This window comes from Necator americanus, chromosome X (assembly GCF_031761385.1).
Source record: "Necator americanus strain Aroian chromosome X, whole genome shotgun sequence".
Lineage (NCBI taxonomy): Eukaryota > Metazoa > Nematoda > Chromadorea > Rhabditida > Ancylostomatidae > Necator > Necator americanus.
This window is the reverse complement of record NC_087376.1, coordinates 18,422,309-18,449,049: the sequence shown is the minus strand read 5'-3', so window position 1 is coordinate 18,449,049 and position 26,741 is coordinate 18,422,309. Positions and strand designations below refer to the sequence as shown.

At 43.0% G+C, this 26,741-nt stretch overlaps 11 protein-coding genes across 15 annotated transcripts in view; 9 read left to right on the top strand and 2 right to left on the bottom strand.

Annotated features, from left to right (window-relative positions):
• Positions 1-1,770, bottom strand: part of RB195_024023 (uncharacterized protein) — a gene marked incomplete at both ends in the record, with an annotated part of 34,373 nt that extends 32,603 nt beyond the window's left edge. Inside the window, 3 exons of one of the 2 annotated variants that reach the window (XM_064211662.1) lie at positions 356-504; positions 567-680; positions 1,705-1,770. In XM_064211662.1, coding sequence (XP_064067543.1) covers positions 356-504; positions 567-680; positions 1,705-1,770 — 329 coding nt within the window. Of the gene's footprint in view, positions 1-355; positions 505-566; positions 681-1,704 lie in introns of those variants that run through there. The other variant, XM_013444882.2, reaches the window with a different exon arrangement.
• Positions 1,771-1,840: 70 nt separating this feature from the next.
• On the top strand, positions 1,841-2,212 carry RB195_024022 (uncharacterized protein; the record flags this gene model as incomplete). The annotated part of the gene is made up of 1 exon (XM_064211661.1): positions 1,841-2,212. The coding sequence occupies one exon, from the start codon at positions 1,841-1,843 to the stop codon at positions 2,210-2,212; it is 372 nt and encodes a 123-aa protein (XP_064067542.1).
• A 298-nt stretch (positions 2,213-2,510) lies between these two features.
• RB195_024021 (uncharacterized protein) lies at positions 2,511-3,554 on the top strand (the record flags this gene model as incomplete). Its single annotated transcript, XM_064211660.1, has 1 exon — positions 2,511-3,554. The coding sequence occupies one exon, from the start codon at positions 2,511-2,513 to the stop codon at positions 3,552-3,554; it is 1,044 nt and encodes a 347-aa protein (XP_064067541.1).
• Positions 3,555-3,619: 65 nt separating this feature from the next.
• On the top strand, positions 3,620-4,081 carry RB195_024020 (uncharacterized protein; the record flags this gene model as incomplete). The annotated part of the gene is made up of 1 exon (XM_064211659.1): positions 3,620-4,081. The coding sequence occupies one exon, from the start codon at positions 3,620-3,622 to the stop codon at positions 4,079-4,081; it is 462 nt and encodes a 153-aa protein (XP_064067540.1).
• A 303-nt stretch (positions 4,082-4,384) lies between these two features.
• Positions 4,385-8,467, top strand: RB195_024019 (uncharacterized protein; the record flags this gene model as incomplete). Of its 2 annotated transcripts, none has more annotated exons than XM_064211657.1 (4): positions 4,385-4,514; positions 7,012-7,080; positions 7,413-7,470; positions 7,527-7,959. In XM_064211657.1, 4 exons carry the CDS (start codon positions 4,385-4,387, stop codon positions 7,957-7,959), a joined length of 690 nt encoding a protein of 229 aa, XP_064067539.1. The 2 variants fall into 2 exon arrangements, with proteins under 2 accessions (XP_064067539.1, XP_064067538.1); XM_064211658.1 differs by lacking the exons at positions 4,385-4,514; positions 7,012-7,080 and adding exons at positions 7,966-8,051; positions 8,152-8,467 and having other exon boundaries at positions 7,396-7,418; positions 7,527-7,935.
• Positions 8,468-8,664: 197 nt separating this feature from the next.
• RB195_024018 (uncharacterized protein) lies at positions 8,665-9,195 on the top strand (the record flags this gene model as incomplete). Its single annotated transcript, XM_064211656.1, has 1 exon — positions 8,665-9,195. The coding sequence occupies one exon, from the start codon at positions 8,665-8,667 to the stop codon at positions 9,193-9,195; it is 531 nt and encodes a 176-aa protein (XP_064067537.1).
• Positions 9,196-9,307: 112 nt separating this feature from the next.
• RB195_024017 (uncharacterized protein) lies at positions 9,308-9,730 on the top strand (the record flags this gene model as incomplete). The annotated part of the gene is made up of 1 exon (XM_013444883.2): positions 9,308-9,730. The coding sequence occupies one exon, from the start codon at positions 9,308-9,310 to the stop codon at positions 9,728-9,730; it is 423 nt and encodes a 140-aa protein (XP_013300337.2).
• Positions 9,731-9,772: 42 nt separating this feature from the next.
• On the top strand, positions 9,773-10,244 carry RB195_024016 (uncharacterized protein; the record flags this gene model as incomplete). The annotated part of the gene is made up of 2 exons (XM_064211655.1): positions 9,773-9,973; positions 10,032-10,244. 2 exons carry the CDS (start codon positions 9,773-9,775, stop codon positions 10,242-10,244), a joined length of 414 nt encoding a protein of 137 aa, XP_064067536.1.
• An 86-nt stretch (positions 10,245-10,330) lies between these two features.
• On the top strand, positions 10,331-21,697 carry RB195_024014 (uncharacterized protein; the record flags this gene model as incomplete). 3 transcript variants are annotated; one of them, XM_064211653.1, is made up of 8 exons in its annotated part: positions 10,331-10,554; positions 10,675-10,799; positions 10,862-10,887; positions 13,777-13,827; positions 17,181-17,214; positions 17,592-17,666; positions 21,419-21,547; positions 21,612-21,697. In XM_064211653.1, the coding sequence occupies 8 exons, from the start codon at positions 10,331-10,333 to the stop codon at positions 21,695-21,697; spliced, it is 750 nt and encodes a 249-aa protein (XP_064067532.1). The 3 variants fall into 3 exon arrangements, with proteins under 3 accessions (XP_064067532.1, XP_064067533.1, XP_064067535.1); XM_064211652.1 differs by having other exon boundaries at positions 21,606-21,697; XM_064211651.1 differs by lacking the exons at positions 10,862-10,887; positions 17,181-17,214; positions 17,592-17,666; positions 21,419-21,547; positions 21,612-21,697 and adding exons at positions 10,917-10,995; positions 13,940-13,971 and having other exon boundaries at positions 13,682-13,827.
• On the bottom strand, positions 14,277-17,265 carry RB195_024015 (uncharacterized protein; the record flags this gene model as incomplete). The annotated part of the gene is made up of 2 exons (XM_064211654.1): positions 14,277-14,669; positions 17,173-17,265. 2 exons carry the CDS (start codon positions 17,263-17,265, stop codon positions 14,277-14,279), a joined length of 486 nt encoding a protein of 161 aa, XP_064067534.1.
• RB195_024013 (uncharacterized protein) lies at positions 20,141-21,782 on the top strand (the record flags this gene model as incomplete). Its single annotated transcript, XM_064211650.1, has 3 exons — positions 20,141-20,152; positions 20,221-20,304; positions 21,612-21,782. 3 exons carry the CDS (start codon positions 20,141-20,143, stop codon positions 21,780-21,782), a joined length of 267 nt encoding a protein of 88 aa, XP_064067531.1.
• Between the last annotated feature and the right edge of the window lie 4,959 nt (positions 21,783-26,741).

The window sequence follows — 26,741 nt, the reverse complement described above, 5'->3', positions numbered from 1 at the left end:
AACAGAATAGATTGAAATCTTCGCAGACGAGCAAAACAGGTGAAAGATTAACTAAGCAAGACTCAAGCATCTGAATGTCAACATTAACACTGGTAAGATTTACCAACTCTCTTGAGTACGACGAATGGAAACGATGTGCAGCCTGCTTGATCAGGAAAGGCAGGCCATTTAAATCAGTATTGAAGAAAAGTATCGAAGCATGTATGTATCAGGAATGGCAATTGCCCGCATCCAAGTCAGAAGGTACTGAGTCGAAGAGACTGCTAGTCATCTGGGGGAGATGTTTTGTTCTTCAAATCGAGCAAGCAACTGTGACAACTGAGGTCTGTGCTTACATGGACTTAAAACAACATACCTTTTAATTTGATTCAGTCTGTTGAAGCTCAGATAAAGCTTGTTGAGATTTTTGAATCCTGAGAACGTTCCACTTTCAATATGAGAGATTCTATTCTTGGAGAAGTCGAGCTCACGTATGCTTTTTTCGTGTCCTGGAAGGATCTTTCCCTGGAATGTGAAGGCGATCAGCGTAACCGAACTCATGCTGACGTAAAGTAAGCTAGCGCTACCTTTTTTAAGACAGTTATAGAGTTCCCTCTGAACGTCGCTTTCATAACAGAAAAAGATTTGTTGAAGATGTCCAAATTCGCTGTGGCTAGTAGTGAATTTTCTTTGAAAACCACCTACAAGGGATAGTGTTGTGATGTGGATACATGTTATAGAAAACTTTATTTTAATAGAAAATCTGACTTCTACGTTGTTTCTTTTCTGTTTCTACGGCACTGTTATTTGTTTTACTTGTATGAAATTTCCTTTTGAAAAATTTTAAATGTGGAAAAATTTCAGAATCTTATTGCTTTAGTTACAAAACATAATAAAGGACCGTAATAATTCATGGCGAAACCCAACCAAAAGCAGACACTCTCAAGCAAACAAATGTGAATCCAGTTCGAACTCCAAAGACTCCTTGCAGCTATTGTGTATAAAATGGTATGAAGTTTGAAATAAAATGTGTAATTAGCCAATGAAAAAAAGACAACAAAGGTCAGCTCATAGAATTTGATGAAACTTCTTGATGTGATCGCTTTTTTTCCTTTCTCTCTTTCCTTTTTTTTCTTCTTTTCCTATTGACTTCTTTTTTTGTTGACTTCTCTGTGGAAATAGATAGTCTTTTCGGGTGATATTAGAACTTCCCACGGATCTCCCTCACTAGAGGGATCACAGCCGGTTAGTCGCGAGGCTGCGTGGCGCATCCCCGGGTGGCGGATAGGGGGCTAATCGCGGACCAAAAGCGACCTTGTGAATGCCCAGAGACGCAGGTGGATTCAGGGGATGGACTCTCTGTTTGTGCTGAGCTAGGACTGACTTATGACATCCTTGTATCCCGCACGTCGATCCGGCCAAAAGCCTGCAATCAAGTGACTGGGAGGTGCAAGGGAGGCGGTTTGGAGTCGTCTCCAACAGATAAGCTCCACATGCCCACTCCGGGAGAACGGAAGTTCTACCGAAAACTCATGGAACTGGAGGCTTGCAACCTGCCCATGGGTTTTAAAATCTTTTTGCATGTCACAGTAATAGAAAAGAGTCTCCTGATTCCGGAGGAAAGCCTGGTGCGGTAGCGCCAGGAAGGACGGGGTTGCAGGAGTCATATAGGCTACCGAAACGGAAAAGGACTAGGATGACGATCTGTGCTTATAACACACGTACGCTTGCATCGGAAGCGGTCATCGAAGATCTGATGATGCAAGTCAAGAAGATCAAGTACGACGTCATCGGACTGACCGAGACGACGTCACCCTCTCAACGCCGCATATGAGACTGGAGAAGAATTGTTCTTAGGGACATGCGACAGCAGAGGTGTTGGTGGGGTTGGCGTCCTCGTCAACACGAATATGGCAAAGAACATCGACTCTTTCGAACAACTTACGACCCAAATCGGACGTCTGCGGATGAGAAGATGTGGTCCAACACCAGCTTTGACTATCTTCGTCGCTTACGCTCCAACATCAAGCTACGAAGAATAGGAGGTCGAAGCTTTCTATATGGACCTGGAGAAGTTCTACCGAGAAGATCATGCCTTCTACAAGGTCATAATTGGCGATTTCAACGCCAAAGTTGGCCCACGAAGAACGCCGGAGGAACTTCACATCGGGATCCACGGCCTACAATGGAACTACCAGAGGGAGAGGCTCTCCGAGTTCATCATGACAATTAAGACCATCCATGGGAGCTCTTAATTCCAGAAGCCCTGCTCTCTACGCTGGACGTGAGAGCCAACCGGTGGAGGATACCGTAATGAAATAGACCACATCATTGTTAGTAAAAGGTTCTGCCTGGCGGACGTCGCTGTTGTGCCAAAGTTCTATACGAGATCGGACCGTCGCCTCCTCCGAGGAAGATTTCCCTTCACAAGGAGAGCAGAGAAAGCCGCCAAGTTCAGAGAGAGAAATCCCAGGACTATCATCAACTGGGATCTCTTCGCTACGCTAGCCGGCTTTTGGGAAAATTCCGCAATGGACAACATCGACGGGGAATATGACCGGCTCGTTGAACACCTTCACGACTGCGCGAAAAAGGCTGAAAGTTTTAAAACCACCAAGAGACGCCTGTCTCTTGAAACTCTTGAGCTGATACGCCAGCGTGGAGCAGCACGAGCCGCAGAGAACCAAAAACTCACGTCCGAGCTCGCAAGGCTTTGCAGAGAGGCGATAAAGGAAGACCATAAAGAGAGAAGAGCAGAAGTACTGGCTGAAGCAGCAGAGGTGGGAAAAAGCATCCGCTATGCCCGTCGAGAATTCGACAGTCGCAATACGAGGATGACCGCTCTCCGGAACCCAAAGGGAACAACCACTGCATCGAGAAGGGGGATAGGGAAAATCATCTACGACTTCTACTCTGATCTCTACGACAGCCATGTCCACTTACCTCTTCACTATCTGAGGAAAGTCGGACATGTTATTCCAGAGGTTCTCCCGTCCGAAATACGACATGCTATTATGTCGGTAAGAAATCGTACGGCACCCGGTGCCGACAGAATAAGACCAGAACACCTGAAGAACCTTCCGCCAGCACTGTTCAACACCCTGGCGAGGATCTTTACACGTTCTCTGTCGGAATGCAAGGTTCCTAAACAGTGGAAGACCAGCAAGACCGTGTTGTTGTATAAAAAGGGAGATCCACATGACATCGGCAACTATCGTCCAATCTGCTTATTGTTCGTCATGTACAAGCTCTTTACAAGAGTGATCCTTAATAGGATTGAAAAAGTCTTGGATGAAGGACAGCCATGCGAGCAAGCAGCGTTTCGAAAAGGATTCAGCACGATTGACCACATTCACACTGTTTCGAAACTCATCGAAGTATCACGAGAGTACAAAATGCCGCTCTGTCTCACCTTCATCGACTTGAAGAAGGCCTTCGACTCAGTTGAGACGGAAGCGGTCGTGGAAGCCTTGGACAACCAAGGCGTCCCTACTCAGTACATAAAGGTACCTCGAGAGTTGTACAATAACTTCACGACCATTCGCCATTCTAAAAGAACATCATCATTGACGTGAAGAGGGGGGTCCGACAGAGTGATACAATTTCACCCCAAATATTCACAGCCACCCTCGAGAACGCAATGCGAAAGTTGGAATGGGACGACATGGGAGTGAAGGTGGAGAATGGTCGGCAGCTACACCATTTGCACTTTGCTGATGGCATCGTTTTGATAACATCTAGCATCAGCCAAGCGAAACGAATGCTGGCCGAATTCGACGAAACATGTGGATGCATCGGTCTTCAGCTGAATCTACAAAAGACGATGTTCATGCGGAATGGATGGATCTCGGATGCCCCATTCACGCTCAACGGAACGAACATATCCGAATGCACCAGCTACGTTTATCTGGGTCGGGAATTGAACATGATGAACGACCTGACCCCCGAGCTGGGCAGAAGAAGAGCGGCTTGGGGAGCGTACAAGAGCATCGAGAATGTAGTGAAGAAGACCAACAACACCCGACTCCGTGCACACCTCTTCAACATCACCGTACTTCCTGCTTTGACCTATGCTTCGAAAACCTGGACATTTCGCAAGTAGGAAGAAAACGCGTTAAACGTCATTGAACGCGCAGTTGAGAGAGTGATGCTAGGAGTATCCCGTTTCACGCAAGAGAGGGACGGGATTCGAAGTTCTTTCTTAAGTCGGTGATAGAAGATTAGAAGAACGCTGCCGCGTTTGCCACGGAAAGTAAAATAAGGTGGGCCGGACACGTGATGCGCTTTAACGACAGCCGTTGGACCAGAGCCGTGAGCGACTGGGTTCCCCGCGATATTAAGCGCACTACAGGAAGACCGCCGACCCGATGGTCAGATTTCTTCACGAATTCCTTCGAAAAAAATTATGATGCTCTTCGTGTCTCACGCGAAAGGAGGAACCACTGGGCTACTCTGGCATGCGATCGGAACAAATGGAAGACTTACTGGCGCCCGCTCGACCAGTTCGAAGATCAACGGGAGTCAAGGTGATCAAGGTGATTAGAACTTTAAGTACAGAAGAACAACCTTGAAATCAATCTCTTCAACTTTCTCTTCGATTCCGTTAAATTTCAACGAATTTGTCAAGGAGAGAGGATTATCAAAAATTCAAGGCCGACCTAAAATCAATGCATTGCAACATGCATAAGTGACATTTCGGTCGACAACCTACGCTTGTAAGCAAACACTACATTAATAACTTATCATATCACAATCGATCTCTCCGTGCTCACAGTGACATGCTTCGGCTTCTGTTCCATCACATGCCAGCCATCCTCCTTCAGTATCTCTTTCCATAGGTTTCTTAAAAGGAGTCAGATTACTGAGATCCCCAAAAGCAGACATCCTCATAACATCACTCCTTATGTGTGCTTTTGAAACCAATTACTTCTACGAGGAAACGTTCGGAGATGCAGTTTTTGAGTGAACACAACAATTAGCTTTCTTATCTTTCTGTAGCATTCAATATTGATTCACATTTTAGCCTCTAACAGTACTATTAAAGTCTAGTTACGCAACAGGCTATACAACTACAGGTATGGTATATTTTCTATATCCATTCGTTTCTTTTATTTTTCTTCTTCGACGATTGGCACTCAATAGCGTCATTTTTGCACACTGTTCAAGGTGTTTTATGTATTGAGAGCAATACGCTATCTAAGAAGACGACGTTATGAGTACCAAGCTGAAAGTTGTAAAAACAGAGCTGCTCTCGTATAAAGCTTGAGTGGTAGTGAGGTAACGATCAGTCACCATCATTGCTTTGTTGACACTGCGTCGCGACGAGATCAAGTGCTGGCATAATCAAAAAACATATTTAGTCACTATTTGACCCTTCGTAGCTTTCTAGATTTTCTTGTACTCGGGTTTGGTGGCATGATATCCAAATTATCATGCCACCAACTCCGAGCAGCGTTGGTTAGTGGGGGCACTGATTGAAGTTGTCTTTGATGATGATTCTTGACTGACCTTGCAGGTGGATCTCTAGTTCCTATGCGGGATCTTAGTGGGCGGTTGTATTCCCCTGGTGGCCGGGCCGAGAGACCTCATGTTGGCAGAAGATGACATAATCTGATGAATTTTTTAACGTTATCCACCACTATTTATGCATGTTAGGTAAGGGACCTGCGCACCTCAGACCCACCCTCATCCAGCCGCCTGGATGTATCTTCCACTCCCTTTGAAGGTGCGCTAAAGTGCTTGTGAGTGCATAATAAAAATTATAATTAGCTCCGGGCTCTCGAGTAGCCGCTCTTGATCGTTCTTGGTTAGTGGGCCACAAACAGGCGACTCGAGAAGACCAGAGGATTGATGACAACAGCGGCAACCGTTTGATTTGTAAGCCAATTGAATTTTGTGACCCGTGGGTGATCGTCAGCTGACGGAGAGATCGGTTGACGCCTGATCAGCTCCTTTGAGCAACAAAGGATTCGACTTGCTGTGAGCAATAGCATGAAAGGATAAGCCACACATTTTGCTATGTATAGTACTACGACTGGTTCCGCTACATAGGTTGGCGCTGTGAGAATCACAGTTAATGCTGCAACCACTAGTTTGCAGCGATCAGTCATGTTTGCTTCAGTCTAAAAACAATCGAGTTTCGATAGAAACATAGCGAACAGTTACTTCAATGACAAGCATACTGAGTTTAATGTGAGAGCTTAGTTCGCCTTTGATGTCTGTGTTTTCAGAACAGTCACTCGTGCATTTTTCTCCGACGTTGGCTTGATCGAAAGCTAGCAAATTTGTCTCACTAGCTTCTATAGGCTCACAAAGATTAATAAACTCCAATGTTTTGCAAACAACTGTATTTGTGGTGTCCAGCTGTGAGTGACAGTTTGTGACTGGCCTAGATACATGTTCACAGTTGTAGTAATCGGTGAAACAATTGGCTGGATCTCAGGATTTTTCTCACTCACTATGTGTGATGTGTTCACCGGTAGTTTGGAATCTATAGTCGGATCAAAACGACATGAATCACAAGTGTAGTTGCGGTGCATTTGCGTACGCGCTCGAAACGGCGCGCTGGAGGTAACAGTTAGCCGAGGTGGAATCGCCGCAAACTGTGGCGATGGGTGGTTCCAGCTGCTACGCTCCACCAAACCGCTTCAAGAGAAGTCGCGTACGCAACTGCGTACGTGCTTCATGTCGTCCCACTCAGTTATAGCTACTACATTGTCACCTTCTTTTGTGACTTCATAGGAAGGTATTCCTACTGCTAACGCTGAGGAGCTCCTTAGTTGACTCAATGATTCTTCCAGACAGCGATAAGCATGCTCACAGTTACATCTTATACGATTCATGCAGCCGGAGATTTGGGTCTGTGCCTGAGCTTTGTTGTTACATTCTACTGACACAACATATCTATTCGGTATTGCGAAAACTGCGTTTTTGGAGGCAGAAACCGTCATTTGATTGCTGCTGTAGTCGGGTTTTGTAAACTTCTCACTGTGATGTTGACTCTTTCGACGATTTCCTCCTAAGATTATCCAGATCTCGAACTGGATGGATCTGTGGTCTACCCTGAACACTTAATTACTTCATTGATTGACCGAGATGTAGGTTAGTTTATTCTGATCAACTGCATGCAGGAAGGGGTAATTAGCACCTACATGGTTTGTCTGCGCAAATCGATATACAACTAGAATATCTTTGATACTTCCTCTACTTTCTCAGTTTCTGAACCGTTCTGTTTGATTTCATAGTGTGGCGCCTATTGACAATGCAAGATCCTGTTCGAACACATCTTTCAACGTGATAGGCATGTACTTTAGTCTCACTCGGGTATTGTTGGACCCGTTGGGATATTAACTATGTTAGTTCATGTAGTTGTGTATAATGTGTTATTGCCATTGTATGTTATTTCCATGTGTTGAGATGTTCTTATTCGCCAGCTCAATGTACGTACGTACAATGTTTGGCACAGTTCCCTGATTTTGGCTTAGTTATTGAGTAAGTACGCGGTCCAATAAACCATTAAATTAAATTCCAATAAGTCACAACTCAAGCAAGGACACAACAAGTGGCGATCAAGGATCCAGAAGAAAGAAGACCAAGCAGAAGCTCTATCAAAGATCCAGAGGAAAGAAGACCCAGCAAAAGCCGACCAAGGATTCAGAAGAAAAAAGAGGCAGCAGAAGCCGGCCAAGGATTCAGAACAAAGAAGAGGCAGAAGCAGCGCAAACGAGTCCATCGGAACTCCTCAAGATGCCACGAGGAACCGAAGGTAAGGCTTCGGAGTCGCAACTCGAGAACTTTCCTGTAGCAATGGTTGAACAAATGCGGATTCAACATGAAGAAATGAAAACGCTGCTCACCACCTTGGCACCCATGCAGAGAACTACCGTCCAGGACGTCAGCAAGGATCAATACGACCAGCTGAGTAAAGATGTGCAAATGTTCGTGTCCGACGAAGAGGTGGGTCACACTTTCGCTTATTGATACAAGAGGTACGGACCGGTCATCAGGGATTCGGTCTTGCTGGATAGCAAGAAGCGCGATTTGATCCTCATGAAGCTGGACGAGGACGACGGGTGTCTCAGGATAAACTGCCCGCCGCTGACGGCCAGTTATGTACCATTCCGCGACTGCGCTAACATTATCAAGCGGATGGACGAAGACGCTCGACTGAAGAGCTGGACTACACAGCACTGAAGACGCTACAGTTCGTATCTCAGTAGAGCATTCAGAGTGGGCCACTCCTATCGTTGTAGTCAAGAAGAAAAGTGGGCAAATCCGCTTGTGCGGAGACTTCTCGACAGGATTGAACGATGCGCTGCAGTTGCATCAGCACCCATTGCCCACTGCGGAGGACGTGTTTACGAAGCTGAATGGAAGACAGCTTTTCACGCAAATCGACTTCACAGAAGCATATCTGCAGGTGGAAGTTGAAGAAGAATCGAAGGAAATGCTGACGATTAATACGCACAGAGGATTATGGATTCAATGATATGTGAACTGGAAGGTGTTGCTGCCTATCTGGATGACGTGATAGTCACGGGAAGCACACAACAGGAGCATAACTTGGAGGCGCTATTCGGAAGGATTCACGAATACGGCTTCCGATTGGAAAAGTGTAACTTTTTGATGCTTCAGATCCGTTAACGATGCATCATAGATAAGGACGGACGCCATCTTGACACAGAGATGATTGAGGTCATCCGCCAGATGCCAGTACCGAAGAACGTGGCAGAGGTTCGCTCGTTCCTTGGTATGATCAACTACTATGGATCGTTTGTCGCGGAGATGCGCCATTTACGCGCACCACTGGCTGCTTTGTTGAAGAAGAACGTTCCGTTCAAATGGAATGAGGAATGTGAAGCAGCCTTCAATCGCGCCAAGGAAGTGCTTGCTTCAGGCCTGCTCCTGACGCATTTTGATCCTAGTCTGGATATTATTGTAGCGGCCGATGCATCAGACCTTGGAATTGGAGCAGTGATTCTGCACAGGATGCCGGATGGGACCGAGAAGGCAATATGGCATGCAAGCCGAAGTCTCACCGCTGCAGAAAGGAACTACGGTCAGATCGAGAAAGAGGGAGTCGCCTTGATATTCGCTATTCGAAAGTTCCACCGTTACATATATGGACGTCGATTCAAGTTCCTCACGGATCATAAGCGGATCATAAGAAAATGGTGCCCGTATACACGGCGAATCGACTGCAACGTTGGAAGTTGATACTTCTCGGATATGAATTTGATATCGAATATCAGAAGACGACAGAGTTTGGACAAGCTTACGTCTTGTCACGCCTGATTCTTCAAGACGGGTTCATACAGAAGATATTGTGATGGCCAAAATTAAACAGGACATTCTTGCTGTTCAGAGTGCTGCTGAAGAAGAGTCTAGGAAGGATGAAAAGGTATCGCAGGTCATATGGATGCTGCAGACAGGAACATGGCCAAGCAAGCCTAAAGAACAAATCAACAGCTGGAAGGCTCTGAGCCACGCACTGTCAGTGCAGAACGGATGCCTGTATTTTGACCACAGAATGGTCGTGCCAGCCTCACTTCAAGAAGCAGTTTTGAAGCAACTGCATGAAGGACATCCAGGAATGACAAGAATGAAGATGCTCGCCCAAGGATATGTGTACTGGACGAACATCAACAGGGACATCGAAGAAGCTGTACGCCACTGCCGCGACTGTCAAGAAGCTGCGGAGATACAAAAGAAGACAGTTCTCAATTCTTGGACCACTGAGAAGAAACCGTGAGACAGAATTCAAATCGGCTATGCGGGACTACTGAATGGTAGGATGTACCTTGTAGTAGTTGACGCGTATTCGAACTGGCCACAAGTCCCTGAAATGTCGTCGTCGTCAACCACTGCAACGTTGAGAGAACTCGGAATGCTGTTCGCACGATTCGGAAACCCCAGGGTGATCGTGTCAGACAACGGTACGCAGTTTGCAACGAAGAAGATCCAGGGATTCTGCGACATGCAGGGAATTGAGCACGTTCGCTCGCCGCCGTTCCATACACAGTCAAGTAGAACGCTTTGTGGATACCCTTCAGAAGATTAAGGAGGGAGGGACGTCGGAGAAACTTGCAGAATTTTTGCAGTGCTATCGAAGAACACCATGTGCGTCAACGCCAGGACATCTTTCTCCAGCGGAGGTGTTCCTGGGGCGCCAGTTGAGGACGTCGTTGACGCTGTTGATAGAATCAGCTAATAAGAAGGAAGAACTCGTGTGGGTGCGTGACTACCGCCCGCGACATGAGAAATAGATCCCTCCTCGTGCGAAGAATCGCTATGGAGAAACCGTGTACGACATGCTAACGGAAGAGGATGTTTTGTGGAAAAGACAAACCAGATGCGTGGAAAAAGGCACCGGACAGTTAGCTGCGAGAAGACTGAAGCTTCCAAGATGCCGTTCAACCAGAAAGACCGACGGTACCATGGTATGGCAAGGACGATCGCCGACGTCAAGGACAATCTCAAGGATCGAGCAGCAACTATCGTGCCGCCGACAACGACTAGACCAGCTCGACAACGCCAACCGCCTCTTCGATTGCAACCCGATCCGAAGATGAAGACGTACGCGATGCGTTCATCTTAGGGGGGAGGTGTTGGAGCCGTAGGGATGTTAACTATTTTAGTTCATGTAGTTGTGTACATTGTGTTATTCTCATTGTTATGTTATTTCTATGTGTTGAGAGGTTCTTATTCACCAGCTCAATGTACGCAGCAATGTTTGATACAGTTGCCTGATTTGGATTTAGTTAGTGAGCAAGTACGAGGTCAAATAAACCATCTTCACAACTCGAGCAAGGACACAACAGGTATGTAATGTGTATGTGGGGTTCTTTGTGAACTCATTGAAGATTCAACAATGAACATCTAGGCGCAGCTGAAAGGAACAATTCGTGGGTGAGATATCGATTTTCCTTCTCACACAGACTATGCTGGGAACTCGTTCGTTCAATATTGGAGTCTAACAATCATGGTTAATGGAAAAAATGTTCGCAGACTTCTATAGTGAGCACTTTTCAGTCTTAGTTCGTGATCTTCGATAATCTTATACGCTTTGGCTTTTGAAGCCCTTTCGGATTGCCTTCTTTCTTTCACGATTGGTCGTAAAAGGACCTCGGTTAAACTGCTAGAGTTTAACTTCATTAGTGCTTTAGTGTTGAGAATCGTCTCGACGTGTGATGACCGTCCACATTTCTTTGAAAGTTAGGCGTTTTTGAGTTACTGATTTGTTAAACGCTTATTTCGCAGTCCCTCCCAAGCACCACCCATCCACGGATGCGCCGAAGGATTGAATAAATATTTAATTCTTTCCGCACAATAGGGGAATTGATGGGATTACCTGTCATGGTGTTTTTTAAAACATTTTTTCGATCATCATTTTTTCCGAAATTGAAGTTCCTTTGTAAATAACGTAGTCAGGAACTTTTGTACGTGTGAGATAAACTTGAAATCGAAAATCGTTGTCTCATGGGCAACATCATATGGTCTTTTCCGCAATGTCCGTTGACCACTATTTTTCGCACCAGTTTCCATACCATTTTTGCTGTTAGAGGTTCTTGTGAGTAGGCCGTTGTAAACATTCCAGCCGTCTTGTGTAGCTACAGGACAGTTTTTGTCCAGCTCTACCAGGGTTTCCTTAAGTGGAAATGAAGCGATAATCACGTTGTTTTCGGACGATATCTTTTGAGGCCACTCTTCAAAACGCTTAAATCTCTTCATTCTTTTGGTAATCTTCGGGTATGATTCCCAGTCCATCGACTTCAAATTTTTTGCAAGGGTTCTTCTCCTGTGTTATCTGATATATCTGTTAAACTGTGATATATTTTGTTGGCAGTCCCACTTGGTTCAACGAATTCTCCACCATATATAGTGAGGACAAAAACTGTTTTTGCTATATGTGAACCAGATGATGTTCGGATTCCGTTTGCTGAATCAGTGAATAGATCGTGGTAATGATTGAGTCCAATGAGAATGTGCTGATTTTGATGCTCACCACGAAGATCTAAGTTTGCTAGACAGATAGTATTTGTCTTCAAGCTCTCAATGCCTTTGGTGCGAAATATATCCGCCAATATAGCGGAATCGTTCGCTTTTCCATCATATCGACTGTTCCTCTCTCTGTCGTCGACGGGGTGCATCGTCCGCATTTACACATCACAAGTCAACTGCGCGTCGACCTCTGGGAACAGGCGGTTTCGGCGTCGCCGCACTCGCAAAGACTCCCATCTCTTTACCACTCCGCTCTCTGTGCGGTTTGTTTCTGTTCCACGTCTCCTTTAACCTCATGCCGCTTTTGCGGGCACACTTCCCAGCCAGACATGAACAAAAGGATCGTTGTGTTGTTATTGTTGCTTCATTGCGTGATGTTTCTTATTATTCTGGCTCCTTTCCTGCTGCTTTGGGCACTTATATTCTGCACTGAGCCCAACTCTCTGCCAAATATAGAAGAAACGCTCCCTATCTTATTACGCGACGTGTTTCATTACTTAGCCTTAATTCTTGCGGCGATGGACACATACTTTTACTGCGTTTACCCCTCTGCCACACATGAACAAACGATTGCTTGTTTCGCTGCTATTGCTTCACTGCTTCAGAATCTTTCGCTGTTGCCGTGTGCACGTATCACCTGTACTGTGCCCATTCTGTGCTAGATGTGAACAAAACAAAAGGCTGTTCATTTCGTCGCTATTGTGGCATTACACCGCCTTCTTTTTTCCTGATGTGTGCACATATCACCTTTACTGGATTCGCCTCTCAACCAGACTTGAACAACAGGCTGCTCGTTTCTACTGTTTCATCACTCCACCTCACATCGTTGCTCTGTGCACCTATCCGTATCGCATTCTATTTCCATTCATGTTACTTAACATCACGAATTGTCATTCTCATGACGTGCATTACTTCTGATATGATGATTAGCTTCTATTGTCCCTCCCTCATCCAGAGATAGACGACACTCTTCTTGTTTGAAATGTGTTCCTGCTGGACTCTTGGATTGTGTTTAAAAATTCTTCCCATCATCTTCTATTCCTACTGATTGGGCGTGATTCTCTAAACATACATTATGCACTCGTCATAATGCTCGTCATGATGCTCCTAAGTGTTCTTGTTCACATTCTCATATCAGACTAAGCTCTTGCTCATATCTGCGTCTACACTCAATTTGGGTCTGTTTTGTACTAAAGTCTCAAACTGATCTAGCGCACCACCATAGCATCCACTCTCCTAACATAGCTGCGATAGGGAGGAATCAGACCCTCCTCATGTGAAGGACGTCTGGGTCATGAGGTGCAGCTCAAGTGATGAGGTCTTTTCGCCAAACGCCCAAGGGGGAAGGGGTCCCTTTGCCAACAGTCCAAAAGTGAAGGGGGTTAATTCGACAACCGCATAGGCGCGATAGAGAGGAGCCGGGCCCTCGTTTGGGTGGGGAATCTCGGTCATAGGATGCAGCTCATGTGATGGGGTTTTTTTGCCAACCGTCCAAAAGTGAAAGGAGTTTCTTCGTCAATTGCCCTAAAGTGAAGTAGGTAGGAGTACCGGCTCCGACTATCGCATCTATGTCCCAAAGGACACTCTCGGTGTTTTAAAGTACACGTGTTACGCATATTATCGTACGGATTGCTGTTACAGTTTGTGTTATCTTCTTTACATTGTTGTTTATGATTACAACGTTTAATTACTTGAATTTGAGTTCGAAGTCCCTCAGAAAAGAGGAGCTCAATTACCGCGTGGCAGTGTTGAGAGAAAGGAGAACAGCACTCAACAGAAACCATATGACTTTTGAAGCACGATATATTTCCGCAAATTCTGGACGTGGCGCCGACTTTGGACGTGTTTGTGAGTTGTTCTGCGAGATACTCTTTTTTTGTGATTGTTTTTATGACTAGAATCGAATAAGAATAGTACTTCTTCATATGCCTGCTTTTGGCGTTCCAAATATTGCCTTCAGCAGTCATCAGTACCAGTTGTTTATTACAATAGTTTGACTGTGAAGGACGCAATTTTCCTTGATCTCTAGGGATTCCACAGATACCTGTGTATCTACCGGACTGGATCTTTGTTAAATGTTCTGTTTGTTTTGTTTATTTTATTATTGTTTATTTTATACTTTATTTTGCCAGTTGCGTTGCTTTTGCTGATTTTGTCCAATTTTGGTTGGCACGAACAAATTTTGGTCTCGAGTTGTTGTCTCGGTTAAGTTGGTGTGTCATAAAGCAGAGATTTCTGTGGTGCTTCTTCGCACTTTGCTCTCTTCTTCTGATCTTTGTCATTCAAGATAAGTATGATTAGGAGAACAACACTTCCAACAGCGAGTTTATTCCTCCAGTATCTTGCGTCCAATACTTTGATCCGTGAACATTCGTTACTGCATTGATGTATGATTGTCCTTGCGAAGAATAAACAGTTAGAATTGGGTAGGAAATTGCAGCAATTGCTTTTTGACATGGTAACCTTCTGCTTTGCTTGTCAGGAAATATGCTGTCGACATGACCTTCTGCACCGATCTCTGCTTTCACTAGATTCATGAGGTTATCGACTGTTTCTTTTTCTTTTAATGGATTGGCTACTAGTACAGAGTTGATGTCTTCAGCGAATTTGGATAAGACTGTTTTGCACCTAATTAGATCGCATATCTTCCTTACATCATGTCCTGGAAGATCATTTGGTTGGTCAGCATCCTGATTTGATCAAACGTTGCAAAGTAGTTGTCGGCGGAATTGTTCTCCGTTCTCGTGGTAACTAATTTTTGGACTGCTTAGGACCTGTTAAATTGGTGGTTGGCATAGTTTTCTTGCAACGTCTTGACCAAACATTTATAATTCTCAGGAATGAACTTCGTGCCATTAGTAGCAGTTCGTGCTCTTCCTTTCAGACCTTACGTAAGTAGAAGTATCTTTTCCATAACGTTCAGTTCTTCACTGTTATAGACAAGGGCTTCAAAAATCTTCAAAAATAGTCCTGTATTCTGGGAGGCCGTCAAAGCTCCCATAGAATCCCATAGAGCCGTCAAAGCTCCCATGAAAATTTACTTCAGGCCACGCTGCCAAATTCCTAAATATTTTTTCGCTACACAGTCGTGAGTTGTGGAAGCTGAATTCTATGAGTCTAGCAAGCAGGACGGTATGGTAATGTTTCTTATACAGTTTTCGTTTGTGTCACCACTTTCACCCCTCTCTTCTTCATTTTCTTCATTGTTGACGATGTCATCTTGTTTGGCGTTTAAGGGACACATATTCTAGTTTGATTTCCGACTTTTTGCGCATATTTTTGTTTCATCAAGGCGTGCTGTTGACAGGAATGCCAAGTCGTTGGAGCCAGCCACTGATTATTGTAGCCGTGACCCTTCTCCGATCCGCTCAGTTTCAATCATCAAATCCTTTCTTTCGGATCTGTTTCTAGAGTTTTAGTACTCATCTTTGACTTCGCTGCATTGCTCTTGGGGATTTTGTTCTTGTTTTTATTGTCGTTTATTGCTTTACGACGATAATGCAGCTGAGCGACATTTCTGATAAGCTTTCTCATCTATTTCTGCATATTCAACCATAGATGCGATAGTCGGAGCCGGTACTGTGACTCCCTTCACTTTTGAATGATTGGGGAAGGGACCTCCTTCGCTTTTAAACGGTTGGCGAAATTACCCCCTTTACTTTTGGACGGCTGGCGAAAGGATCCCCTTCACTTGAGCTGCACCCCATGAGCTAAACCCCCTTCACCTGAGGGGGCTTCTCCCTATCGCACCTATGTGCTCAACCTTCTTCGTGTATCTCCTATAGCGGAATATTAAAGTTCTCAACGTTGTAGCGCGAAGAAAGCAATATGACTTTAATGGAAGTACAGTGACATTTATTCTCTTGGCACGTACAGTATACGACAACACTCAATTAACCTACTCTATCCATGGCAGAGGTCTGAACAGCTGTTTTATTGGGAGTGATTTGGTTTCGAACCAGGTTAGTATGAGAACGAGTTTTTGCCCAATTTATTTAGGATGCATCTGATACGATTCACTATCTATCATTTGGCCCTATGAAATTGGCCAGTGAACTATTCACTTTCTTCAGGTCCCAAAGACTCCACTCTTTGACGTGGGAGATGTGGCTTTATTTTACCCGATGCACCAAAATGTTTTTTTTTTGCGCTGAGCCTATTGGAACCTTAGTCCGTGTCGATCCAAAGAATATAGGTGGATCTGTTGTAGATTTACTGCCATCCAGAAGGACGAATATACTCTACCAAAGAAGAGGATGTTATGAGTCTCAAGCTAAGAGTTACAACAAATAAATACATATAAAGCTTGAATTGCAGTGAGGTCACGATGGATGACCACCATCCCTGAGTTGATACGAAGTAACTACTTTGAAACTGCACTATTCGTAAAAAAGCGTCAGTGCGCAAAGTTTTGAAATTCCAGAAATTTTGCAGGAATTTCCTTTGTGGACTCCAATTGTTCTTACTTCATTTTTCTCAGTATTAACTTCACAGCATATGAAATCTGTTTGTAGTGTAAAGTAGACACCTGCGAGGCATCATCGCTATCGCGAGTCCGGAGAACAGTTGCAGTTTACTGTCTAATCTACATTGCTTCACGGATACCATCGATGATTATAACACATCTGAAGAAGCCGTTCCGGTTCATGAAAAAAATTCCTATACGTGTGTAGAGAACTGAGTTTTACTATGTTCTTGTCTGCGCTGACCAAATAGCGTTAGAACAAATAATTAAGACATCTTCGTATGAATACAATACAATACTGTACATGAGCAACAGCTTCCTTCTTGCAGCAAAATTTCAAAGTAAGGAGAGAACGCAATTTTACACAATGACCAAAATCGCAGAAAAGAGAAAAAATGACTGAAAAAAATAACAATTTTATGTGTTTGCTTCTAACACTCCTTGCTGTTCTGATCAAATGGGAATGTTTGAATCTCTAAACACTTTTTCAACTATAACCTCAGTCTATGTTTGGTTTCAATTACTGCTTTTTGGCGCATAATTGGTGTTAATTTGCTCCCTTCCCAATGATATGCAAGTTTTTGGATATATCTCGGAGAGGGAAATCTAGTGATATATGAAGCATTTTTAAATTTCTATTTTATGACAGGTTATGACGGTGCCCCATGGTCACTCACCGTGGGTTTTTCAATGTTCATACGCAGTATTTATTTAACTTGATCACTCACCTCTTCAGAGTTTGAAGTCAGCTCATGGTCTTCTGGAGCACAGTCAGTGTTGCAAAAGTAGATGAGAAGAATGCATATCTTCAGAGGAAACATGCACTGAAGTCAATATTGTAGTATTCGTGTTGTATTGTAACCACTTCACAATGATGGCTCTATTCTACAGATTGGTTGCTTTAGTAATCTATTCGCTGAACCCTACATATTCTCTACAAACCCTACTTTTGAGGGGCTGTTGTAAGAAAACTGACACATTGTGTCTGCTAACCCTTCCACTAAATAATGGTCACGTAATTATACTGTGTTCCGGTGACATTCTTTCACGTCAAACGGTGGTGTTAACACATAACTGTGTTTCCTTCCTGTTGTGCAAAAGAATTATGCAGTAAACTAATTGTAATGTTGTTATCGCTGTTTTTAAGGTAGGAAGGCAAGAAATTGGACTTCTGAAAAAAAAAGGTGTAATAAAGCAGAGGAAATGATGATGGAAAGGAAAAGTGAGTTGAATAAAACGTTTTTTTCTTAGTGACCGATTGTGTTGTGGTGCATATGGTATTGTTTCCACCGCAACGCAATCTGTATCTATTCACATGTAAAGATATTAATAATTAATTCTGCTCACATTGATTACTAGACGAGGTTTGATTATTATGAAGACTGCGGCGTGCAATGTTGTTTAACTTATTTTCATCAAATCTGTAAATTTTCTAGATGACATTCCGATAAAATCAGAATTTTTCTGAATGGCTGTATCTGCAAGCATTATCTTGACTTGAAATTCTTGAACTGCATGTGAAGCCTCTCCCTTCAAAGCTTCTTTTGACTTAGCTCTATTTTATGAACGAGTAATAATTTCACAAGAAATGTATGCAAAATGTTTGAAGTACCATACTCTCTATAGACTAAATGTAATGAAATGATGAGCTCATGTGGTGATCTACAGACTTCATAGTGCTGCACTACAAAAACGGTTTAATGTAGAAAATAAGAGCTTTTTAAAAGGTGCCGAAGAGAGCGGAGGATGGCTTCTTATTTATGATAAAAGAATTGTAATCTTTCTAATAAAAGCAAAAACTGAAATAGTGCAGAACACAAGCGAGTAGCGCACGGTAGAATAACTCGCACTTGCTATCGGACACCGTGATAAGGAAACGATCAATAGCATCGGAAAACAGTGGAAAGTGATTCAGTAAGATGTATAATTTTAAGTTTCTGATCCACAAAAGAAAAGAAGGAAATGGGTCATCTTCGGGTTTTATTGGTGCTACTTCAACGCTAACAAGAGCTAGTTTGCTTAATTTATCTCGACTAAAGAAGTGCACCTAGTTGAATACCACGAGGGTTTATTATACTTTTCTTTATTGGAAAAACTGCCTTTTTCTGAGAAATCGGTTCATTTCTGTTTTGATCATATGAAACCAACAAGAAATTGCCTGCTTTCGAAGAAGCCTCAGGAAACTGATAGAGGTGTGTATCACACGTTCTGGAATTTTCAGTTCAGCGTACCCTGTATCATCATTCAAATGTTTTAGGACCAGGTTACAACTGATGTTTGGTACAATTGATGATTACGTATTTTTACAGTTTTCAGTTCTATTGCTTATTCCCTTACTCATACTCGTAGTCCACGTCTAACTTCGAAAATCGCAAGTGTTCAGAACAGTGTACACGTTCGCAAAAACACTGCTTTCGGTCGTTCTGCTCGTCAGAAACGAAGTTACGTTTTGCGTTCCGAGATTTTAGATTCTTTCCGAATTTTAGTTTTCTAAAACTGTATACTCTTTCCTACAGTATTATCTGATGGACGTTTTTCAAAATTTGACAAGTTTTATAATGATATGCCTGATTCTGTCAAATGTCTTGTTTCTTGGAAACGTCTAGCCAATTTATTAGCATTTGAAAAGATCGCAAATGTAAACAGATTGCCTGTACGTTTTCCTGCAGCGGGTGTGGCGCAGTCGGCAAGGAGGTTTCGCTGTGAATCCACGATTGATCGATATTTCGAAACCGCCCTAATGCCAACCAAGCCTTTCATCCCCCTGGGGTCTATAAATTGGTGCCAGACCTGTCTAGGAGGATAAAAAAACACCGACTTGACACATTTTCCAGCCCCGTGCAAGTCATTGTAATTTTGCACGCGCGTTTATAAATCTCAAACGATTCTCAAATAAAGTCGAGAACGTAGGCGCATCCCCATAGAGATTGATCAACGCTGTGCACCTTATCCTTATTCTTTCTTGCAGCAATTAGCCTAAAAAGTGCCAACAGAAACAGGTTATCGCCATCCTAGATGGAGGTAAAGCTCTTTGAAGAAATTTTTGCTTGAAATGGTTACCTGCCAACACTAAAGGACCTACATATGTGAGTGAATAATCGCTCAAGAATGACTGCCAGGGAAGCTAAGTGACCAAGGTGGGTGAGAAATTCCGTATGGTAGAGCACTACTATGCCATAGGCAGCGAAGTCAGCTAGAGCAAGCCATCAAAGACATTCGTGGACAAACAGAAACCTTCACAGAAGGACTGACCACTATAGGGATGACAGAGTGGACAAATCCTGTGATGATGGTCCGTCAAGCTGTTTGTTTCCAACGACTTGATCAAGACGCAAATGCTTTATTAAAATCACAGTAAACCACCTCCACATCATCTTCTTCTACAGTTTTATTTTTTCGCATGGAACTAATGGTAACAAATAAAGCGTGTGACTAACCACTACTTGCAAGCCAAAAGTTGTCAGCCGAAAAGTGGTTTACAAGCTGCAGTTCTGCGTCGGCCCCATTTGCGAGGGCATTTGGTGCAAGGTCCATAACAAGGAGGTAGCAGCAAGCGTGCCCTGCTTATAAGCTTCATTAGTACTTGTTTTAGATCGAATATACAGACTTTAAGTCCGAAATTCGGATGGACAACTTGACGGGTTAGTAAAATGTTCTACTCATTCATTTCTGATTTAGCGTTATGTTCATTTTAACATGTGCACAAAAGTATGTGTAACCTCTTTGTAAAATATGGAACTGAACTTTCTTGCAGATTACTAGAACATTGTTTTCAGCTGCAAATTATTAGGACACCTGTGCTTGGCTACCTTTGGCCTAGGGTATGCCACAACGAAGACCTTTACGCAGAGATTAATGTGGTATGCGGATGACACGTGGAAGATATCAACATCTTGCACCACTATCGAATGTAGCTACAGAAAATTGTCTTCACTTCTTTGCTCATATATCAAGGAGATCGGCAGATCGCCTTGTTCAACGAGTTCTGAGGAGTTTGTCGGGTTCGAGCTGGAGGAAGTCACCTGGCCGAAAACGGAAGTTCAGGACTGAGGTGGCGAAAGAGGACCTGAGGACGCTCGGCGTGTATAGGCAGGTCAGGCGAGACGTAAGTTTTCGCAGAATATGGAATAGCGACGAATGGGTTGATTCTGTGCAAGCTCTCGCAGAAGATCGAGAAGGTGGGGAGAGCTGTGTTCTAGGACGGCACCTAGAACACAGCTCTCTTCTACCTCGGCGAAGATATGGGTAATCGCGTTAGGCGATGAAATCAGCCCGCCGATTAAGTCAAGTTAAGTCATGATAAAGCTTATTTGATGAGTTTTTAGGAATGGTCCACTCCGGTATCAACTCGATTACCCTAGTTTCCAGAAATTGTCAGTAGAAATTTCCGTGTGTAATGAGCAAAGATTCAACTTGAACGAAATTTGAGGAGAAAATAGTTTACAGGCAGCCTACTGCGAAACTAACGATGTTGGAATAAAAAAAAAGATTCCACTCCACAAAAAGATTGAGTTAGGTTGGTAGATCACGAGTATGAGCATGTTCACGTCCAATTCCCTTCCCCTAGTCATCCTGAAAAACAGCATGGGAAACAGCTTCTGAATTCGGATTTCCTACGGAACACCTCCTAACCCGCTGTGTCTGAGAGAGGACGGTAGTCAATAAGGTTTTCGCCGCAGCTTATTATAAGTAAAACCAATCGATTAGGTGCTGAGACAACCGGTAAGTATATAAAGGTGGCGTTATAAGGTGCCTATTAGGTTGTTCAAATTCCAAATCTACGCCGTTTTTAGAAATGAGGGAGTTGAGAGTGAGCACGCCCACACTCGTAATCTACACCCTTAATTCTATCTTGCAAGTGGATCCCAACATCGTCAATTTCGCGATACGCTGTCTTTAACATTATCATCAAACTACACACAAAAATTCTTTTGGGAACATTAGAACATCCGATAAAAAGAAAACTACTTCCAGTTGTTCCTAAGAAATTGAAACCACTCGATGGAGAGGCACTTGCGTTCGTCAAACTACGCTACAAGGACATTGCAAAATATATTTTGGCCGGTGTGTTGACTGGAAGATGGATTGTGCAGCGAAATCAATGTACGCTTGCTCTCCGAGTAAACATCACGGTACAGAATTGATTTATCCAACTTTCTAGATTTAGGTAGTAGTTCACGAGCATCTACCCAAACGAGCACCACCAAGCCCCGATCCACGAACAGTAATAAACGAAGATGTGGTGGAAGATGATCGTTCACCTTATCCTCCTTATGCAATGAATAGAGTAGGATATCTAATGCTAATTAGATATCCTACTCTATTCATCATCATCTAATGCTAATCTAACGCTAATTCTTCGGCAGAAGACGAAAAAGACGCGAATCCACGTCTTTTTCGTCTTTTTTTTCATAACTTGCCTCAATTTGATCTTTATTATAAGATCTATACCTCAATAGATTCGCGAGCGCGAGCTCTATCGATTGAATGTAATCAGAACTTTCATGACCTATCAAGGAAAAAATTACCTGCGGGTACACATTAACAAGGTTGATAATACAGATAATTGCGCCACAAGGATATGTGATTTTTGACGTTAACATATTTTTTCGAAAAGTGAAATTATAGATACATATACGTAATCTACATAATATTGCGAACAATTTGGTTTCTCTCACAACTATAATTCCATGACAGTGGAGATTTTGTAAATTTGACTAAAGTGACATGTTTCAACTGCTGGAACTACCGACATTACCAGCTTAAAAACTGTCTTCTTACAAAATCTGCAAGAAAACTATTTGTTGTTAGATGACCTTGTCTCTTGATTTCCCAGCTCAACAGGATTTTCTGTTTTTTGTAACTAAAGTTTAGTTTTTAGTTTTGCAACTTCGTATTTTGCATTTTTTACTCTGGTTTTTGGCAGTTCGTAAATCGCTTAAGAAAATTAGGTTTGGTTTACTCTTTTCAAATGTAGTAATCAATGCGGTAATACAGCCGTAGCTCGGGTGCGTGTAAAGAGGGTCCCGGCGGAATTTCGAGCATGCCCCGGTCATGCCTCGTCAGAGCAATTAACGATGGTGCGTGTCCTAAAGAGATTCACTTTCGTTAGCACCTAAATAGGTGACTCTGCTTACCTACCGCTAATCATACGCTGCATCACCGGCCAGGATATAATTCACTATCCACTAAATTGTTTTGGAGAATCATACACATTCACTGCAATTTTGTGACGTGAAGTGATCTCAATTTAGTAGTCGTACCAGAAGCAAGAGAAATCCTCACGTAAAAAATGAGATAAGGATGTACCTAATAGTAGCTTCAAATTACGCGCATAAAAATTTTCGTTTTTCTTTCGTTATCCTGTAACTCGCAAGCTTTTTTGTAGCCTAATTTATTTCTGGGCAGAGGAACCTTCTGTATCTCTGACTTCTTGGAACTTACAGGAAGAAAAAGAGTTCAAATTTCGTAAGATTTCTAGACTTTCTGAAGGTGATACGAAGACAAACCCACTCCCTTTCTTTATTAGAACACCATTCAAAATCCCATGTACTTCTATCTAGCACTATTATTCTTTGAATTATTCGGTTTCGATTTCGACAGCTCATACCACTCTTCTTTGCATATTTTCTTGTAACTCCGCAGTTTTCTGCGTCTCTGTGGCTAGAAAAACATCTAAGACGGTTGTCTGCGTCTTCATAAACTACTGGAGGTATGCTCGCGTATCCGCCGGCATATCCACTGGGCACGTTATGTCTCGGAGGCATTCGCGAAGAATCCGCCGGGACCCTCTTTACCGTTCCCCCCGTAGCTCGCTGTGTGTAAGGTATTTGGTGGATCGGCGTATCTGGATGACAATAACCTTCCATAGAGGCTGAAGTAGTTTATGATAAAAATTTGAAAGATACAGAATTTTTTGGAATTGGCACCGTTCAATAGATCTCTTCCTCTTGAAAAAATATATCCACTTGATATTTGAAGACACGTCGAATAGGGTAGAAGTAATCGGAAAACGTCATAGGACAAAGACTGTTTTCTATTGTGTTGTGCCGACAGATTGCAAACCTAATTTGTTAGCGATTTACGAACTGCCAAAAATTAGAGTAAAAAGTGCAAAATACCGAAGTTGTAACTTTGGCTGCAAAAAAATAAAAAATCCTGTTGAGCTGGAAAATCAAGATATAAGGTCATCCTGCAACAAATAATTTCCTTGCAGATTTTGTAAGAAGACAATTTTTAAGCTGGTAATGTCGGTAGCATAATAGTCCACTGTAGATGTGTGTAAGTGTGGTAAAGTGTAGATATTTCGCTGCGTCATCCTTGTCCGGTTCACTTAAATAGGCAACATTTCTTCCTTTCCTACTTATTTTCGCGTTTATTTGTTCTATTCGATTCTTTTGTTCGCTAGTTGTAGTTTTAATCTCGAGGAATTCCCTCTCATCAATCTTATGGGGTAATAAATTTTTCTCCTCTTCCATTTTGGCAATTTGTTGTTGCTGCATGATTTTGATCGGAGACAACCGTTTCTTGATGCGTATTATCCTATGTTATCGCTCCCGTTCTTTTCTTTCCTCGCCACTTGAGTAAACCCTTAGTTTACCCAGAAAAGCGTCCAACAAATCAGTAGGACGCAAACGCTTGGATCTTGCAGACATGTGCACAGTGATCACTCGAACTGAGGCAATGCTCAACGCGAGACCTCTTATGAAACTGAACTCCAGTGATATCGCAGAGATACCATTGGAACCCATTGACTTTTTGAAGAGAAATTTCAACTACTCGCTTCCAAAGTTGCGGACGTATCGGGCGACCCTACGGTTCTAATCTCATCCAAACAGAAAAACAGCATTTGAAGAATTTCGGACGTCAGAAGTGATAGCCAGTAAATTCTAGGAAAAATGGAGTGTTGAATATCTGACCTCATTACAAGAAACACAAAAAACCAATGTCAAACAACGCAGACACCTATCAAGATCGGTCCCAGAAATAGGTGAAATTGTTCTGATTGAAGGGGAACTAATACCCAGGGGCTGCTGGTCATATGGTAGAAATACGAAAATCATACACAGCAGCGACGGTTCGGTTAGATTTGCTAAAGTACATCTACCGAGCCGGCAAATAATTTACCGTCCTTCGAACAAAAGTTTCCCCTGGAAATCCGAGGTACTCCAGAGGAAACATAGACACCCAAAAAGATCAACGAAAAGAGAAAACGTCCAGCTCGTACCTCAAAAATACAAGCGTATAAGTTTATCAGAGTTTACTTCACTTTCAGAGACCACTTCCATATGCTGGTCTAACTGCATTATGTCCATGTTTAACTCAAGTACAAATGCATTTTAACACGAATACATGCGGCACTCAGCGCACCTCATATGCAAAGATTAAAACAAGTGCTTATATCAGTACAATGAGGAACTCTTGTTTAATCGCCTTACCCCCAAAATTTGTATACAAATCAACCACTCGAACAAAACGCTTGGGTCCATAAAGGTCACCAAAAAACAATGAAATTGACCTGCTCTAAGGTCCTGGAATTCTTCGCAAGAGAGACTGAAGTTCGTGTTTACCACGTTGAAAGAGCACAAGCAGGGTAATGCATACAGAGTAAATGTCACACAACGCCATGTAACGAAGCTGTCTACGAACTGAGAAAGTACAAGAAGTACCTAGGATATTCTGGTTGTGATGGCATAAAATGTGATTGCTTATTGCCTCTCCCCTCATATCAGTTCTGCAGAGTCGTAAATCGACCCACAATCTATGAGGTGATTAGGTGATCAATCTATCAGGTGATCAGTTGTGCAGAGTGGACCACATTGATCGGATCGAGATCGAGGTAATCCTAATGGGGAAGTAAACGAAGAAGGTCTTCTCGATGAGACCATATATGACAGAAATCGTCGAAAGAGTCAACATCACTGCGATATCCTTACAAAAACCAATGAACAAATCAATCAGGAGTATACTGTCTCCAAAAACGCAACCTTCGTATACCGGACAAATTTGTCGTACCAGTAGAACGCAACGATGAACCCCAAGCACAAACCTAGCTCTCTACTTGCACGAACCGTATAAGATGTCACTGTGAAAATGCTCACAGAAGTCAATGTCCAGAAGAATCTTAGAGTCATCTAAGAAAGTCTTCAGCATTACCAATAGAAACGTCCTCCTACAACCTCAAAAAGGAAGGCGACAATGTGGTGGCTATAACTGAGGAGGGAGAGTTTATACTCACGCTAGATTTGAAAATACTGGTAAATCTATCATAAATCGTAACTGAGAAAAAGTGCGAGATGCAGCCAATTGCCCTCACAGGTTGCTACAACTGTGAACATGCAGCTACAGTAATCACAAAGTGACACTCACAATTGGACATCAGAGTTACAGTTGCTTGCAGAACATTTGAGTTCACCATTCGTTGCGGGGCAAGGAATGACAGTAAGACAACTTTGCTAGCCTTCGATCATGCCGTTGTTAATGAAACATGCACAACGGACTGTTCAGAGAATATCGACATCAAAGGCATGCTAAACTATCACGTTGGCCTTAACGGGACTGTCTTTGAAGCATCTGATCTCTCATGACTATGCTCCGATTAGAACCCAGTGATTTTCGGACTGGAGCATACCCGGGCACCCTTAACTCTTATGGTCAACGCCTTGGGTAAACATTGGAAGGTAACGGTTGCAACTGTGGTCCTCAGAGCTTTAACCACCTACGTGGCTGGATCAGTGGCACTAGTCTATTTAGCAAAATTTGCAGCTTATTCCTTCAAAATGTTGCTCGCAGCTAGCCGACTTTGTTGCGCATATCTATTTCCAAGCACGATCTGCGATGATAATATTCACGTCATTTCATGTTAGCACATCATTCTTTGCTGATTGTTGAAAGCGAAGGAAACTCATATTTCGAATAATGTTTCCAAATTGTGGAGGTTTCAGAGAAACATAGATGTAAAATTAAGTTCGATTGCTCTCCAAATATAGTACTGACGCGTTTGAGAAGAAAATCATGAAATCTCTCATCTATGCCTAAATCTTTGAGTAAAAAAATGAAAGTGTCGATAGAAGAAATAAACAATTATAATTCCACAAAAAAGGTCACTACTGTTATTTCTTATTGATGGGTGAAGGCGAGCGAAGCGAACACTACAAAAAGTCTGAAGTCCGGCTTTAGCCCGCTTTACAGGCGCACTTCGCCCAAGTCGAACTGCGCCTTCTGCAATGTGAAGGACAATCGCGATGAGCATAACTCCGCCAGATGTTCAAAATGTCGCGACCCAGCGAGGGCAGCG